The 12,785-nt window shown below is 36.6% G+C and overlaps 1 protein-coding gene across 1 annotated transcript in view; it reads left to right on the forward strand.

Moving 5' to 3' along the window:
- The first annotated feature begins 1,127 nt into the window (after window positions 1-1,127).
- LOC123534127 (uncharacterized) overlaps window positions 1,128-12,785 on the forward strand; it is a 31,119-nt gene continuing 19,461 nt past the window's right edge. Inside the window, exons 1-9 of the mRNA XM_045316215.2 lie at window positions 1,128-1,322; window positions 1,449-1,512; window positions 2,657-2,815; window positions 3,106-3,225; window positions 3,647-3,784; window positions 4,741-4,851; window positions 9,921-10,031; window positions 10,490-10,689; window positions 11,823-12,102. Coding sequence (XP_045172150.2) covers window positions 1,449-1,512; window positions 2,657-2,815; window positions 3,106-3,225; window positions 3,647-3,784; window positions 4,741-4,851; window positions 9,921-10,031; window positions 10,490-10,689; window positions 11,823-12,102 — 1,183 coding nt within the window. The 5' untranslated portion in view covers window positions 1,128-1,322. The remainder of the gene's footprint in view (window positions 1,323-1,448; window positions 1,513-2,656; window positions 2,816-3,105; window positions 3,226-3,646; window positions 3,785-4,740; window positions 4,852-9,920; window positions 10,032-10,489; window positions 10,690-11,822; window positions 12,103-12,785) is intronic.

Raw genomic sequence — 12,785 nt, forward strand, 5'->3', positions numbered from 1 at the left:
CAAAAAACAAAACAAAGAAATTATCCACAAGCTCCTTTACATTTAATAATAACTAATCTGTAAACAACAATTTTCGGATATTTTCACACCTATTTACCCCTGTCGAGTGCTGTTTATTGCATTGTATAACAAAGCCAGGTGTTGATTATAATGTGTGACAACTGAGACAGATATTTAATTTCTATAAAAAAATTATTAATCACAATCAAATTTAGATCAGAAAATATATATTGGCTTTTACCTTTTTTCTATAAATTTTTGAAATCGAAAGTACAGTAGTTGTCGCGGTATCAGTCGGCCGATTTTTGATAAATATTTTTCTTAAATCATTTTAATAAGAGGAAATGTCATGGTAAATTTTTATATCAGATACTGTCAAATGCTGTTAAACTGTCTTTGCACCATCATAATTTGTCAAACACATCCTTTAAACTGGAGATTTGGTCCCGGACATACAATTTTGGATATCTGGATTTTGATCAATAAAAAATCGAGGCTAGGGGTTTTGGATAAGGATAGGTGGGATGAGAATCAAACAGTTAATTTTCTATGCCTAAACTTGTATTACTTCTAACTCTGTACATTTTGTTTTGATGGTTCTAACAGTGACATTTTTTGTCACGCCAAATTGAAAAAAATTCATCTGGGGAATCTTCTTCCCCACAAAAGAAATATGAGTAGGCCTACAGGTTTAATTCTCAGTAGAGTTTTGAATTTAGATATACAGTAGTTCAATAACTATTTGATTTTGCAAAGAAGTACAACAAAGAGTTGGAGTGTGGTGACAAGTTAGATATTAGCATTTCAGGACTTGAAAATGCATTAATGAACGTGTAAACTCATTTTTATTATTATCTCCAAATTTACCAGGTGAGCTCATAAAAATGTGAAAATAATGGTATATTGTATTTAAAAATGCAGTGGAAAAGATGTTCTTAAATGCTTCCAAAATGCCCCAAAATGCAGGAAATGAAGCGCTGAATTTCAAAATTTTCCAGGGGAGCATGCCCCCGGACCCCCCTAGCTGGCCGCCTACATTTCTATTTCAGCCTGTTCAACAAAAACTTATTGACAACCCTGAGTAGTATAAAAAAGCAAACTGGTTAGCTATGTCACTGTATGTCAAGTATACGCCAGACTCCGCGCATCCTGATCTGCCCGTGCATTGAATTATTCGCTAGATTTAGCTAACGCTTCGGATATTGATTATGTTTTTCATCGATAGTTGACAGCAATGGGAAATATTTTTAACAATATATAAATATTTGGAATATTTTTTCACATAAAGCACGGTCGGATTGACGACAGATATTCCGGTCAAGGTAAAATTTATGAAATATTTATGTAACACTGTACTGAATCTGTGCTGCGAGAAAAGTATTTACGCGGGAGGCTCGCGTACTTGCAACTTTGTACATCAGTTGAAATATCATTGTGTATTGTTTCAGATGATTTTCACAAAACCAGAAGTTTACTGCTTGTTACTTTCGTTTTTGTTTTGGATTGTTAAAGGTAAGTAAATACTTGTTTATCTTCTTACACGTGTTATTTGAGAAATGTTTCGAAACTTCCAAAAAAAGACACGCCTAAAACTTGAGTAAGGTTTTAAAAACTGGCAAATATTTGAGTTTTCAAGTTCCCTCAATTTCTGTAATATTTTATCAAACGTATAAGGAGCAATATCCTGGTAATGTTTTGTAATGTGTCATATTTTATCGAACAATTTAACGAACGAACAAATTTATTTTCACATTAACTATATAGTTTCTAGTGACAAGCATGATATACATATTAATAACATTTGACAAATGAGAGTACAGATGTGCCCATAAAAAGGACGCGAGTCTCTTGAATGGACCTAATTCATTTCTCAGTACATATATAGTAACTTTTGTTATATATAATTTCTTATCAGTTTAAACAAACGAATTACAAAATGATCACTGTGGTATCAATTAGCCCGCGAACTTCTCTCGTGTTATATCGTTGCATACAATGCCCGAAAGCTAGCCGACTCGAAAAAAAAAAAGATACCGCAACACTTAAATCTACCGTGAATTATTGTCTTATTCTGTTTATTTCATAGAGTTATCATCATTATCTGTTTTAACTTGGACATGTCTTAGGTTAATTGAGCAACTAACTTTGTCACTGACTTTTAAAGAACCATATGTAGAGGTACCAAACCGCCAGGGTCACATTCAGACCATCTTCATGGCAGCACACCCTACAAGCACCCCAAACCGCCAGGAGAGGGTCACATTAAGACCATCTTCATGGCAGCACACCCTATAATCACCCTATAAACATATAAGGAACAATATCCTGTTAATGTTTTGTAATGTGTCGGAACACTTCCGTCATATCTTATCAAACATAAGGATCAGTTTCATGTTAACATTTTGTAATGTGTCGAACAACCTGGTTTTAGTTTTTCGTTGGCAAGGAAAATTAGTTTTAGGTTATAAATACATCTAAAATATTCAGAACTAACCTATTATTATGCTGGATTCAAGAAAAACCTCTGTTGAAACTTGGTGGGTTAGACTGGAGGCATTTCTTTCAATGTCTTTGAAAATGGAAGGGATCATGAAGTTGAAATGTTGTTCAATGACTTTTTATTATAAAACAAAATTGTAATGTATATATTTTCTAGGTGGAAGTTTACCATGGCCAGATTTCGAGAGTGGATGGTTGCCCATTAAAAACGGCCTCGAACATGTTGCTAGACTTAACATTGACCATGGTTTAGGAGAAATTCCGGTTCTTGTTGATGTGTCTGTAAAAATCAAGGACTATATATTCCCGGCCTCAGGTAAACTACTTCTTTTCTAAGTAGGTTTACTGGCAGAGAATGTTTCTTAATCAGTGGGCGGAGCTCAAAGCGTTGAAGCCAGTAGCTCACAAGTAGCAGTTACATCATTTTAGTAGTATATAAAGAAGTGTGTCTTTAACTATAACCACCGACTTTGTGTTAGTATAATGTCTTATAACAACTTTATGCTGCGTATTATATTACTCATGTGTAGAAATATGAGATGCAATCAAGTTTTATGTACTTTCATATGCCCGTGTTCTAGCCCTTTAAATATGTGCACTTTCCAGGATTTCGACCTGATCACCCGAAAGAAAGGTCCGGACCAGTTGTTTATATATACGATGACATGTATGTCAATGTATCAACGTCTCCGATAGAAGATCCGCTGTACAGAATATTTCCTAAAAGTAAGAGTAGATTGTAATTATTGTCATATTTACGAATAAAAAACCATAAAGGTAGGCCTTCTTAATTTCCCTATTTTACAATTTCTATAGTATGATAAAGAATAAAAGAATAATCATGACATTTTTTTTCATGAAACAAGGCCAAGTGCTCAAGTTTCTTTAAACAAAAAAGTAATTTTAATTTGAAACTGATTACTGCTGTTTGCATCTTATTTATTAAGAGTTTGTGGAGACCGCCGTCAGACTCCAGTCAAGATTTGAAATTTTGATCATCAGATAAAGGGTAAGACATTGGACCGGTATATACATCCTAAAATGAAACATTTTGGATGGGAATGTGTGGTTTAATCCCAGATGCATGGGACACTTTATATGTGTTTTTTTCATGTAACGTGTTTATCATTTAAATATTTGATTCTAGTACCGCGGCAATATGAAGGGGAAAATTTAGTCATCATGGGAGATGCGAATGTGCGGATCCGAGCTTGGAAGTACTCGTCATTTCCGGCAGAAGACTTTAACCTGTTAGGAATAATGTTGAAAGCGAATACTTCGAAAGGTATAAAATAAACAATTTTAAAACACTACTCAAACTATCTAATTTATTATATAAACATAACTGCATCGGCTTCGAAAAATGGTCGTAGTGCACACCTTAACAGATGAAGACCTTTCTTCATTCGAAACGGAAACATTTACGAACGTATTACGATTATGATTAAGAAATAACAGAGAAATGGATGGATGGATTGATAACTAACGAACGGTCATAACTACATAAGTTTTAACGGACAGATAAGAAAGATAGGTACAATGTAGGAAGGTAGGAAAGTCAAGAACATAGGTGAGTAGATTGGTAGTTTTAAAGTAGAAAGAAAGGTAGGACCGGTTGGAAAGGTAGAAGATTATATAGGTAGGAAGAAGGATAGTTAGATGGGTTGGTTGGAATAGAACATGTATAGTTACAAGTGTTGGTATAGTAGGTAGGAGTAAAGTAAAAATAGGGTTTGTATAGTTATAGGCGTAGATAAAGTAGGAGGATAGGCAGGCAGATAGGGTAGGGTAGGAAACGGTAATTATATACATAGGGTAGGATACTAGTATGTTAGGAAGGAATGCTGGTAATCATTTATCAGCTTGTGCCCCTCCCCCACACGCAGTTTTTGCTTTAGTCCTTCCCCGAAACTTTTGACCTTAAAACTGCCTTTCCTCAGAAATAACAGTAGATGTTAGAAAAAGCATTTAGATGTACTGATAAGAATTTGAAGCGGTGTCTATTGTCAATCAGAGGAAGAACGTTTTTTATGGTTATCCAAAAATCTTCATGGAATGTATGGATACCCCAACCCAACTTCGAGATCTCTCCAGCACCAATGGAGTATCGCGACGAGCATTACTCTTTAAGCCTGTAAGCATTCATGTTTTAAAATACCATGTAAATGAATATAACTGAATACTTTTATTCTTACTGTTACAATCATCATGCTAAATTTATTAGTGACGTTTTGGTTACAGTTTCCGACTCGTACGCTGAAGTGAATCATAATCTGGATGAATTTCCGTGTCTTGTGGTTGTTCGTATGAAAATGCACCATGGTGATGGTACGATTATGGCTGATGGCGTTGGTAAGTGAAATGATGAATTTCGTACAGATTTTGGTTTAGAAAATTAGTATCCTGAAAGCAATATATATGTCAGCTGTTATGGCAAAAAAAAGGAAAACATGATTGTTTGTGAAACAAATGCGTTTTCGGTTGACTGATGTGCTAAAAAGTTGAAATTTGAATGTCTACTATACTGCAAGTAACACTTGTAGCAGAAGACAGATAACTGCTACTATCTCTATTTGTCATACATTTCTACTTGTCATACATTTTATTGACCTAGATTTCCCATAATTCATCTGTAAATCTTTAATATTAGAGTTCTTTTATTACGTTTTGTCTTTTCATAAGAAAGACCTTGTAACACTGTTCACAGTATGACATTTCCTAAATCTTGATTTAAAACCTTATCATATACACAAATGTATACTATTTTATAACAGAAATATTGTGATGATTACGACATTTTATTCAGTTTAAATTTCTAAACAATTTTTTTTGAAGTATAAGCATGAACTATTTACATGATCATGTATATTATGAAGCTGTGTGTTGTCACTGAAATATAACAAAGTGGAAATAATTTACATTCTCCTACTCTCCAGTGTTCATGCCTTTATAAGTTTTTCCCGGCATATTCATTTTTTTAATGTTTTTAATCCCCCGCCGTGGCGGAGGGATTATAGGAATGGTCTGCGTCCGTCCTTCCGTCCGTCTGTCCGTCCTTCCGTCCGTAACAAAATCGTGTCCGGTCCATATCTCCTAAACCCCTTGAAGGATTTTCATGAATCTTGGGTCAAATGATCACCTCATCAAGACGATGTGCAGAACCCATGAGTCAGCCTTGTCGATTCAAGGTCAAGGTCACAACTCAAGGTCAAAGGTTTGAGCCTGCCATTTTGTGTCCGCTTTATATCTCCTAAACCCCTTTGAAGGAATTTTATAAAACGTGGGTCAAATGATCACCTGATCAAGACGATGTGCAGAACCCATGAGTCAGCCATGCCGGCTCAAGGTCAAGGTCACAACTCAAGGTCAAAGGTCTGAGCCTTCCATTTTGTGTCCGCTCTATATCTCTTAAACCCCTTGAAGGAATTTTATAAAACTTGGGTCAAATGATCACCTCATCAAGACGATGTGCAGAACCCATGAGTCAGTCATGCCGGCTCAAGGTCAAGGTCACAACTTAGGGTCAAAGGTTTGAGCCTTCCATTTTGTGTCCTCTCTATATCTCCTAAACCCCTTGAAGGAATTTTATAAAACGTGGGTAAAATGATTATGTGCAGAAATTATGAGTCAACCATGCTAGCTCAAGGTCAAGGTCACAACTAAGGGTCGAAGGTTTGAGCCTTCCATTTGGTGTCCACTCTGTATCTCCTTAACCCCTTGAAGGATTTTCATCAAACTTGGGTCAAATGATCACCTCATCAAGAACTCGTGAGTCAGCCATGTCAACTCAAGGTCAAGGTCACAACTGAAGGTCAAAGGTTTCAGCTCTGTATCTCCTAAACCCCTTGAAGGATTTTCATCAAACTTGGGTCAAATGAGCACCTCATCAAGACGTTGTGCAGAATTCATGAGTCAGCCATGTCAGTTCAAGGTCAAGGTCACAGCTAAAATCAAAGGTTTACCCTTTCAGTATCCATAGCAGTGGCGGGGGATTTAGCTGTCTTTCAGACTGCCTTGTTTTTTTTTTAATTTGGTTATATTTTCATACCACCACCTAGTTCAGTTTTGGAGGCTATATTGGAATCACACCGGCCACCTTGAATCACATCATGTCCTACCCGTTCGTCTCGGGTTTACCTTGAATATACATGAAACAGACAAATCTCATTCTCCAACCGGAAACACGTGATAAGGATCACATGACAAGTTCGCCTACCAGGTCCCATAACTCTAACTTTCGAATACTAAATTTACTCTTGGAAAAATAGCCAGAAAATTAACATTTTTTTCAATATTTCAGCTAGAAGCAAACAAAAGTTGAAATCACGAGGCAAATATCCCAGACTTGTACTTCTTACACTAAACTATCTCCCTTTATAACCTTAGAAAATGCCCCAAAATGTTGTTAATATGTCTGAAAGGCATGCAGGCACTGGGTTGAAACAAATAAACTATGTCTGAAAGGCATGCAGGCATTGGGTTGAAACTTCACATGAACTATGTCCGAAAGGCATGCAGGCACTGCATGGGTTGAAACACATAAACTATGTCTGAAAGGCATGCAGGCACTGGGTTGAAACTTCACATAACCTATGTCTGAAAGGCATGCAGGCACTGGGTTGAAACTTCACATAACCTATGTCTGAAAGGCATGCAGGCAATGGGTTGAATCTTCACATAACCTATGTCTGTAAGGCATGCACGCACTGGGTTGAAACTTCACATAACCTATGTCTGAAAGGCATGCAGGCACTGGGTTGAAACTTCACATAACCTATGTCTGAAAGGCATGCACGCACTGGGTTGAAACTTCACATAAACTATGTCCGAAAGACATGCAGGCACTGGGTTGAAACTTCACATAAACTATGTCCGAAAGGCATGCATGCACTGAGTTGAAAGACATAAACTATGTCTGAAAGGCATGCAGGCATTGGGTTAAAACTTCACATAAACTATGTCCGAAAGGCATGCAGGCACTGGGTTGCAACTTCACGTAACCTATGTCTGAAAGGCATGAACGCACTGGGTCGAAACTTCAAATAAACTATGTTTGAAAGGCATGCACGCACTGGGTTGAAACTTCACATAAACTATGTCCGAAAGGCATGCAGGCACTGGGTTGAAACACATAAACTATGTCTGAAAGGCATGCAGGCACTGGGTTGAAACTTCACATAAACTATGTCCGAACGGCATGCACGCACTGGGTTGAAACTTCACATAAAATATTTCTGAAAGGCATGCACGCACTGGGTTGAAACTTCACATTAAATATTTCTGAAAGGCATGCACGCACTGGGTTAAAACTTCACATAGAATATGTCTGAAAAGCATGCAGGCACTGGGTTGAAACTTCACATAGAATATGTCTGAAAGGCATGCATGCACTGGGTTGAAACTTCACATAAACTTCCAGTTCAATAACTCTGACTTGTTTTGTGTGTGTGTGCGCGTGTATATGTATGTGTCTGCGTGCTGTAGGTTTCGTTTTGGGGAGGCTGGGATTTTGGTACGAGGCATTTCCTGTTTGATATTTGTCTTTGTTTGTTATATGATATGGGACTATGGGGCACAAGGGGTGTTTCACATTTCATTACCTTACAGGAACACTCAGCCAAACCGAGTCTACTGTTATTCTGCCTGGTTGCGTTCCATGCTCGTCTTAGATTTTATCAGGGCATCAGTATAAACAGCTTTCAGTTGAGGTGTAAATCAGCTTTAGTTGTGTTCAGATGTTTTGTTCAGCATTTTGTTCATTAACATACATTAATAGGTACTCATTTCATTTTATACGCCCGTTTGGAACAAAAAACAGTGGCGCGTGCGTCTGTCCGTCCGTCATATTTCTTGTCTGGATTATAACTCGGTAATCATTCAAGGTATTGACTGTAAACTTGGCATAAAGGTAGATCGCGATGAGAATATACGCAAAGCGTATGGTCAAGGTCGATAGGTTAAAGGAAAAAGTCAAAAATGGAGTTCAAAGGTCAAGTTTGTCTTTCATATTTCGTGTTCGGAGCATAACCTAATAACCATTCATCTTGGCATATAGGTAGGTGGCAATGAGATGATATGCAGAGCGCATGGACTTAGTCCGTAGGTCAAAGGTAAAGGTCACAAACTATTTTCTTTTCCAGTGTATTTTATGTCCAGAGTACAACAAAACTATTCAAATTATTGATTTTATACTTGGAATATAGGTGGGTGGTACCGGGCTGATTTGAGTAGTGCAACAATCCACATTACTTCACCCCATGCCCGGCACCCCGTAAAAAGAACAAGAGGTCCAAGATGACCCTAGGTCGCTCACCTGAGAAACACACCATAACAGTGTAAACATGTTTGACCTAGGGATTTCATGGAAACAAATACTGGCCAATTTTCATTAGAATTGGACCAAAAATGTGGTCTCTTGAGTTTATACAAGTATTTTATTTGATATGACCTAGTGACCTAGTTTTTGATGCCAGATGACCCATATTCAAATTTGACTTAGATTACATCAAGGCAATCATTCTGACCAAATTTCATGAAGATCAGTTGAAAAATACAGCCTCTATCGCATACACAAGGTTTTTCTTTGATTTGACCTAGTGACCTAGTTTTTGACCCCAGATGACCCATCATCTAAATGAACTAGATTTCATCAATGCAATCATTCTGACCAAATTTCATGAAGATCAATTGAAAAATACAGTCTCTAACGCATACACAAGGTTTTTCTTTGATTTGACCTAGTTTTTGACCCTAGATGACCCATTTTCGAACTCGGCCTAGATTTTATCAAGGTTATCATTCTGACCAAATTTCATGACGATAGTTGAAAAATACGGCCTCTATCGCATACACAAGGTTTTTCTTTGATTTGACCTAGTGACCTAGTTTTTAACCCCAGATGACCCGTTTTCTAACTCGGCCTAGATTTCATCGAGGTTATCATTCTGACCAAAATTCATGAAGATCAATTGAAAAATACAGCCTCTATTGCATACAAAAGGTTTTTCCTTGATTTGACCTAGTGACCTAGTTTTTCAACCCAGATGACCCATTTTCAAACTCAGCCTAGATTTCATCAGAGCGCATGAACTTGGTTGGTAGGTTAAGGGTCAAGGTCACAGATGGAGTTCAAATATCCTTTGCATTTTGTTGCCGGACTATTCAAGATACCAAAAACAATTGAATTTTTATATTTCAATTACTGTAGATCTAGTTATTTCAAACTTATGAAAAAAGGATTCTCTGATATAAATCATGTGTAATTTATTTAGAAGACATAGGCTTTTTAATGGCAGATAGAGGTTCAAATTTGTAAACAATGTCATCGGTTCGATGAAATAGCTGTGACTGTTTTGACGGTTTGGAAGATAGTTATTTGTCCTTGATTAGCTATAATTTTTATATAAATATATCTTGTACAGGTTCCAGTATGCAGGTATTTGCCGATGAACCGGACAGAACGAATGCCTATCTTGTGTATGGTTATAGCAATACCTCATTCAGACTGTGGGTGGACTCTTCAATTTACGGTGGTATGGTTCTCTTTATTATCAGGTGTACCATAAACTTTGCTTTTACTGCGAAGAATTTTAAATACAGTACTGCAGTAAAATTATTGGTTCAACCTATCCTTAACATGACAAAAACATTTCCTTTCGGTCTGGTGCTAGTGGTGTAAGCAGTGATTTAGGTTATTCAATGGAAAAATGAAAAAAGGTATTATTACCCGATGGCATTTTGGCCATTTTTTGTAATAGTTTTTATATATATTTTGTGAGTATATACATATTTTTAATTTCGGAAAGCCAGTGCATGCGAGAGCGTTATTATAAAAGTCTGTATTGAAAAGTGACTGGCGGTTACTGTCCGTTGCAATGTCCTAAAAACGCTCATCTTTGAGTTATATTTGGCCATGAAGTAAAGAGTGTAAATTAAAATATAATTACACGTAGTATGTAATGAAACCGTGAAAGTTCCTCCTATTTTACAGCAATTTTTGACGGCAGAAAACATACATGGTTTGATATGGTTATATCCGAGGGCGAGGCCGAAATATTTGCGTGGAAATGTTCAACTATAACACCTCTATACAACAAACGTGTTGTAACAAAACATACTATGGACGAAGTACCGTCATGGTGGAACGTTGATCTTGATTATGATCTCGAGCCCTCACTTATTCGTGTTTCGGTAACTATGCCTTACTTGTTTTCTGTTTATCAAATCTGCAAGCAAGGACGTAGCTTGACAAAAGTAAATGTGCTGCACCTTTCCTTTTAGAATGTGATGATGTATGCCATTTCGGCAAATGTTGTTTTTTATCGCCATTTTAAAGTGCCAGTAGGAAGCTATGTTACTGATTGCGGAAAGGATGCATTACCATTCTGCTCCTAAAATGACTAAATGACTAAAATTAGTTTATTTGTGATAGTGACATGAGAATAAGATTTCTTTTATGGAACGCCAGACCTGTCTTATATTAGATGAATTAAGTGTATCTTCTTTAGTTAGATACGTTTCTTCTGAAGATCTTGTCATGTCTTGTTAATTTCTGTGTTATCATTTTTACTTGCAATGCTGTCCTGTCTAACGTACATATTATTTGTCAACGAGACGTGCCATCTTGTCAAAAGGCCATCCTGTTTTCTCAAGCAACATGATACCATGTTCAGTGAACAAACTATCTTGTTACAGTGATGTACCATTTTGTCAAACGTTCATCCTATTTTCTGAAAGCAACATGATATCATGTCCAGTGAACATACTACTAAGTATCCTGTTAGAAGTGGCGTACCGTTGTGTTAAACGTCCATCCTATTTTCTCAAAGTAACATACTATTTGGACATGATATCATGTTCCTTGAGAAAATAGGATGGTCCCTTAAGAAAATAATACGTCATTCTGAGAAGATAGCATGTTCACTGGACATAATAGCATTTTGCTTTACGATAATTGGATAGTTTAACAGACGTATTCATCTCACATGAGACAACTCTGGCATTCCATATTCAATGGAATATAGGAAGTGTGTTTTCCAGATAGAAAATTATATTAGATGGTTTTGGAAAATTGTTGAGACCACTCATGAAGCCTATATATATATATATGTTCTTATTGTGAAACTATTCTGAGACTCCACTGTCTTTGATACATGTTCCCAAAGGTAACGAAACCATTAATACATTTATTCTTGGTTTCTACATGCGCGTTGAGAAACTCCTTTCACTTACAATAATCTGGAAAGAAAATATGATATACAATGAACGTCACATTCAGAAGGCACCATGTTTTGCTCATCCTGGTTTTTACTTGTTTTTTGCAGGTTCTAGCGGAAGAGCCAGGTGGCGCTAATGAGGGTTTTCGATTTCCTGGAGCAATGCATCTCGGGTATCTTGCACCATCGGAAGCAGGAAACTCCTTAAAACATACGACCGTCGGTGGCCTTTCATATACCTACAAAACGGAGTACATGTTTAATTTTTTGCAGCCGAAACGTTTCGTCAATAAATCAACAATATTTATCGCCGAATCATTTGGAGATGGAACAAATTCTGAAATGTCTAACAGCGAGTCAGTGTATATACAAAGCTTTATATACGAAGGTATGAAAATATGATTATGTAAATAGCTATAAAAATAGTATTTTATACTTCTTTGGATTAAGACAAAACCTCTAAGCGAGCCGAGTACAGTATCAATTTTAGCTTAAATTTTGGTTTGTGAGGTCATGTAATGTTCATTTTCGTAGTGATGCTGTGGCCTCGTTTTGACATCTTTAATGAATAATGACAAGTTTTTCATTTTTCAAAAATAAAACCTGTCAACATTAATTGGAAACTATTCCCTTTCGCAATTTTAAGAGATTTTATTTAATCTAATGACTTCCACGAATTGGCGCTTCCACTTCCGGCACTTCGTTGCGCCAAGTGGAAACTCTGGACAAAAGTTCTCAAACCAGTATACTCACGTTACCTTCTTCCTGATCTCTGAACTCGTTATTTTTGAATGAATAGACTAAAACGTAGCTGAATATACGAACCAAAAATATCAAACTGTTTCTTTCTAGTAAGTACATTGAAAATTATTTAATTAAATAAATTCAAAACAGTTACCTTTCCCGCTTGACATCCGCGAGGATACTAGTTCACATTATATATCTCCAGGCCAGCTTATATAGCTATGTCAACGCGTCAAGCAGTATAGACAAGTGTCCATATTCCGCAACAAGTAATTTCTAGAACTGTTTGATATAACTGCATTGGTTCAGTATTTGCATATATACATG

This window comes from Mercenaria mercenaria, chromosome 12 (assembly GCF_021730395.1).
Source record: "Mercenaria mercenaria strain notata chromosome 12, MADL_Memer_1, whole genome shotgun sequence".
In the NCBI taxonomy this organism is placed as follows: Eukaryota; Metazoa; Mollusca; class Bivalvia; order Venerida; family Veneridae; genus Mercenaria; species Mercenaria mercenaria.